The sequence below is a fragment of the Pleuronectes platessa genome, chromosome 7 (assembly GCF_947347685.1).
Source record: "Pleuronectes platessa chromosome 7, fPlePla1.1, whole genome shotgun sequence".
Lineage (NCBI taxonomy): Eukaryota > Metazoa > Chordata > Actinopteri > Pleuronectiformes > Pleuronectidae > Pleuronectes > Pleuronectes platessa.
Genome location: NC_070632.1, coordinates 1,724,771 through 1,730,770, shown reverse-complemented (window position 1 = coordinate 1,730,770; position 6,000 = coordinate 1,724,771). Strand labels below are relative to the sequence as shown.

Genomic DNA, 6,000 nt, shown 5'->3' with positions numbered 1-6,000 from the left:
GTACCCCGATGAAAGAGGAAATATCAATTGAAAGAGAAGAAGAAAACAAATCCAGTTACCTTTAGAAACATTTTACTTTGTCGTTGTTGTGATTGTGTTACTCTGAAGTGCTCGTCTGATTCTTCTTCGTGTGTTTCACTGGTTTCACGCTGTGATCTTCTTCCTCTGTGCTCTCCTCTGACTCTCTGCTCTCCCCACAGGGATCGATAAAGTTTAATCAAACTAATCGAACCTGATTGTGTTCACTTCCCTGTGTGTGTTCGCGGGTCTGATGTTGTGGTTTCCTGTGTGTCCGGTCCAGGTGATGGCCCAGCAGGCGACGGCGCGGTGGCGCTACGTGCGGGCATTCGTCAGCGGCCTGTTCGTGGCTGTTCCGGTCACCGTCACCGTCCTGGACCGATTGGCCTACGTGGCTCGAGTGGAGGGGGCGTCCATGCAGGTGAGACACGACCACAACGTCCACCTCCACCAATCAGAGCTCAGTGCATCGGTCCTGTGTGAAGTGAATGAGATGAACGGCTCCTGAGATTCCTCATTGTTTGGATTTCTCTCACTTCCTGAACACGTATATGGAAACGAACAGGAAGGAGTTGGTGACTTCCTGCGACCTTCTGACCTTCTGACCTTCTGACCTTCTGTCTCTTCTGGTCATGGTCTTCATCCTCCTGCAGCTGCTGGACTTTGCCTCCTTGTACCTGCAGAGTCTTTACTTCATGTTTCATTCTGTGTCACATGTCCGGAGGGTTTCCTGAGGCTCGGCTCACTCTCGGCTCTGACGCCGAATCTTTTATTGAGTTATTAGAATCAATATAAGTTATTGTTCTGAGCATTTTTCAATTCTAAAAAGCTTGAGCATGATAGGATTTCAAATGTATATACTTTGCCAGTTCAACGGTTCCAATCATTTCAGCTCTGAACGTCCGACTGACTCTTTGACTCTCATCTCTCACGAGCAGCCGAGCGTGGAGAGCTGGATCCAGAAGGTTGTGATTCCGACAGGGACTCGACTCCATGCTCTCGGGTGAAGCTCAGGAATCATAACACGGCTCAAGTCCTTTTGAGATATTTCACATATCATGCTTGTTGGGTTGGAAGAGGTCGCTGCTGTGCGGCTACACAAAAAAAAAACACACAAACTGAGAACAATCAGTTGGTGGCAAAAGATTCTGATCTCAAGGAAATGCACATGTGTTCAAAGACAACTGGACTTCTTGAATTTGTGTTTCTACTTTTCCCAATTGTACACGTGTGCTGTTGAACATCTGCAGATTCCAGGACCTGTGTCACTGAGAATCTTCTCAGATCCAACGCTTCTTGAATCCATCTGATTTGAACCTGATGATTTTGACACCTGGTATTAAATGAGAAATGATTTCATGCTCTAATGTTCAGAATCACTGACTGTCCAGCGCTGCAGCTCCTCTTTTCAGCCTCTGTCTCAAACACTTGGTTTTAGCTATTTAAGACCCGCCCCCTGATGATACCCAGTCTGCTCTTATTGGTCGGCTGCTCAGCTGTGTTGTGATTGCTCAGCCACTACTGGCTGCTGGGTCCTGCTGGTTTGGAACAGTCACATGTGATAACCATCTACACACATGTTGTATGTGGCTCGACAACACAACGACATTAACACGCGTGTGCAGGACGGTCACATTGTGTCTCTGAACATCTCCAGAGGTGGTTTGGACCAATCAGAGCATCGGCCTCTGTCTCAGGTGCATCCTCACTGTCCTGGGGTCAGATGGTGGTTAATGAACCGTGTCCCACCTGCTCCCCCGCTCCACACACATCATCTTCTGCTGAGAAGTGTTGACCAGTAGTTACAGACAACTCTGCTGCAGGCAACACAACTTCCTCTATTCTCATCCATAAGAAACCTCCTGCTCCTCTGAGAAGCACACGAGGACGAACCAGAATGAGTGTGTGTTGGGTTCTGACCGAGCTGGTCTCCTGTCATGCAGCTCGTTATCCCTGACATGTTGCATTATGCATAAAACACTCGGCTCTACTTTTAATGAGCATGAATATTAAAACCTTAGTGTTGCTCTTCGGCTTGTGTTGTGTATTCACCGTGTGCACCGGGGTCACGAGGACGACCTGTGAGAACATTTGATCGAATCTTATAACGAATGCTGCTGGTTGTTGAGCAGGAAACAGGTTTGTTAGATGAGATGTTTACACGTAACTTATTAAAAGCATCAACACGAATATGAACTTTATTCTTTCCTTTGATTCACTGCCACACGGAGTCGGGCTGAAGAGGCTCCTCCCCCCGTCTCTGCTGCAGGTATTAAAAGTTGAAGACACGTTGACCCCGGGCGCGACAACACAAGATAATGATCCTTGTCTCGGCTGAGTTTCATATTTTAGTTCAAATATTTTCAAAAATACTTTGATGACAGAACATAAGCTAAGACGGAGGAGGCCGAGGTTTATGACCCATACTGCAGTTAGCCACCAGGGGGCAATCAAGACGCTTTGGCTCCACTCTCGGGAGCTGTCATGGCGTCCATCTTTATTTACAGTCTATGAAAATGACTCACAGCTCAATGAGACATCTTCATTTATTCCGTTTGACTGTGAATGTGAATACATGACCAGTAACCGTGACCGGTTATCTCTACTGTGTTACTGTGAAACATATTCGAACAAATGTAACTGAGTAGTTTTTACAGTACTTTAGTCTCACAGGAGACGTTTAAACTAGAAATGCACTCATTACATTTCAGTCACGATTTTAACGAACATGGTAATCGAGCTCTGTGAGAGACACAGGTTTTTCACTCTGGTTGTTTTCTCTACGTGTTGCCAAGAAGCAGCGATGCATGTGATCCGGTGATGGGGTCGGAGTTCCACTTCACTGATGTGCCCCCCCCCCCCCCCAGCTGGGTCGGAGCTGGGCAGCTGGATTTCAATCGGACAAACAAGAGTCATTCCTTGTTTGGTAAAGAGAGTCGGATGAGGAGCTGCACCTCCACGTCCTCACCAACACCCTAAATAAAGATGGACGACATGACAGCTCCCAAAAGTGAAGCCAAAGCATCTTGATCACCCCCTGTTGGCTGGCTGTAGGATAGGACATAAACCCTGCCTCCTCCATGTTAGCAAAAAATGCACGTACACGTGGACTCAATGGGCTGAGACATCATGATTGACAGCTGAGACATCATGATTGACAGCTGAGACTGATGTGATTGAGACATCAAGCCCCATGAACTCGCTGCTGACACTATCTCCAGAAAACAAGATGGTGGCGCCTGTGTCCGAGTCATTTAGCTTCTGTTTGGTTCAATGGGAGGAAGTGGAGAACCTCTGTCTGTTCAGGGAGGAAGTCAGTGGCTTGATACCAGGACTCTGCTGTAATGACCATGAGGGACGTGATTCTCAACCTTCAGGTCGAGGAGCAGCTGAGCGACAGAACGACAGCAGCTGATCAGCAGCAGACTTTTCCTTCTCCAACAGATTTCTGATTACTTTCTTCTGAAAATGTGTGGAAACTTTTTAAATGCAGATATTTCATCGTCTGTGAAATCTAGAAAATCAATTTTTATAATGTGATCAGCTTTTGTTCAGCAGAGCTCTTTGTAAAACTTCTTTCATTTGGATAAAAGGGCAAAACTTTCATTTGTAGCTCCAGTAAATGTATTTTCATTATCTTTAACTTCTACTCTGAATGTAGTCGAGTTAAAAGTTGAATAACTTAAACTAAATGGATTTGAAATCTCCAGTCATGAAACTCATTTTCTAAATCAAAATGCACAAAATATATCAGGGGAATTAAAATTGGGACCATGAATGATTTTTAAATCTTTGTCTGGACCAAAGAGCAAAATCAATACTTTAAATCAATCCTGGTTCCTAAACTCCAGAACGGATCCTTTTTCTATTGGACGTTGACATTTAAACCAATAACTGTTATTGGTTTAAAGTGTGTGTGACTTAAATGTTCAAATATAAATAAGGGACATCCTGAACTAATTTAACAGCTGAATTGTTCCGTGTGGACGGAGAAGCTGCTGCACACGCGTGTCCTTGTTCATCTCGTATGTTTGTATGTTTCCAGACTAACAGTGGAACACGTGAGAGTCGGTGGAAGTCCTCGACCTTTTGACCAAAACTATATTCAGGCCGTTTCTTCTGCTCTATTACGCTGAGTCACCACTGCTCGTCCCTCCTGTGTTTGGCCTCATATTTGCAGTGAGAGGAATGTGTGTGTGTGTATGTGTGTGAGAATGTGTTCAGATTCATGGAAACTGTGTGTGTGTGTTTGTTTTTCAGCCGTCCCTGAACCCAGACAGCGGCTTGGACTGCGACATCGTCCTCCTGAACCGTTGGAGCGTGAGGAACTACGAGGTCCAACGAGGGGACATCGTCTCCGTCGTGTGAGTAACACTGAGAACACACAGTGTGAGGAGGACAGGTTGTCTGGTGACCTCTGGTGACCTCTGGTCGACCTCTGGGACGACCTGCTCATCGTTTCCTATGATCCCAGCAGGATGATGAACCCTGTTTGTCCCTCATAGAACAACACATGTGCTGCTAATAGATGCTCTGTATGAATGTGTGTGTGAATGGGTGAATGTAAAACTGTACTGTAAAGAGCTGTGAGTCATCAAGACTAGAAAAGTGTTTGATCAGAGTGTTTGATAGGATGAGTCTCATCTGAGTGACATGTGTCAGACCTCCATAAGGACCTGTTGTTGAGGGGTTCAGATGTTTGAGAGTTCCCTCCTGGAGGCTCAGGAGAACAGCTCCGAACCTGATTCAACCTCTTCACCATCAGGCTGATGAAGACGAGCTCCTGATGGTGAAGGTGCAGCAGTGCAGCGTCTCACAGCTGGACAGTGGAGCTGAAACAGAACAGTGGAGACGCGGGTTCTATAAAGTTCATCTGAGCTCTGCATTTAGATTCAACCTGTCAACCTCGTGACCTTTTCAGCTCCTCAGCCCTCCTCCCTCTCTCCCCCTTTTTGTCTTCCATCTTAATGCCACCTGTTCAGCCTGCAGCCCGGTGGACGAGGTTCTTTCTCCCCGAAGCAGCCGAGTCGTCCACACGTGAAACAGATCTGTATCAACGCTCCTCATTGGCAGGGATTCTGTTCAAATCCCCATAAAGCTGCATCCATCATCCACCAAGCATAGAGCCTCGGATTTAAATTTGAAATGTGATACTGCAGCGCTGCAGGGGGGGGGTGGCTGAGTCCTGCTTATAATTGGCAGTCATTTTAATGGAAAATTGTTCAAGGGAATAGAGTCCATGGAGTAATATCTTATTAACAGAACCCCTCTGGTTTCCAGTGTGGGCCGGTAGAGGGACAGATTGTGTGTCTGTGTGTGTGAGTGGGCGAGTTAGAGAGCTGAGCTGTTTGTCACGCTCTCAGCACAGACCATAACAAACCTGATTGATTTCATGTTCGGCTGTGAACAGATTAATTTTCCTCTGAACTGACTCCTGAAGCATCATCTTCTCTCGGACGGGAGGAAATGTTTCTTGCAGGTTATGAATTGGCGTCACAGAGATGAACAGTCCCCGCTGCTGCTTGGGTCATGTTTACATGGAAGGGCGTGATGACAGCCATGTTGGCTCAGCGGGGGGTCGGTCCATTGAAAACTCCGCCCCTCATCCTCCTATCGGTGTTTGCTTTGAGTCAAAGAGCTCAGTAACGGCGGCTGCCATCTTTAGCTCGGACTGACTCTCTGCTCAGTGAGTCGAGCAAGGCACTAACAAGTGTGATTCTCCCTGAGGAGGCACCGAAGGAAAAGTTCACCCACAGGTCCTGGACCGAAACCAGTCTGGTGACAGAGCCTCTGTCAAAAAGGCAAAAACCACTGAAGCAACACGACCAGAGACTGAAGCTCCTCCCCTTCAGTTCACTAAGTAGCAGCTGATCTCTGAGCGGGAACTCGTCTGTCGGACAGGATTTTGTTTCTCAGTGACATCATGTGTTTGTGTAGCTTCACAATGTCTGGATACACATCAGGTAACGTCTGTGTTTTGGG

General features: G+C 46.7%; 1 protein-coding gene across 1 annotated transcript in view; it reads left to right on the top strand.

Annotated features, from left to right (window-relative positions):
• Positions 1-304: 304 nt before the first annotated feature.
• Positions 305-6,000, top strand: part of immp2l (inner mitochondrial membrane peptidase subunit 2) — a 71,064-nt gene continuing 65,368 nt past the window's right edge. Inside the window, exons 1-2 of the mRNA XM_053426868.1 lie at positions 305-439; positions 4,279-4,382. Of these exons, the coding sequence (XP_053282843.1) occupies positions 305-439; positions 4,279-4,382 (239 nt within the window). The remainder of the gene's footprint in view (positions 440-4,278; positions 4,383-6,000) is intronic.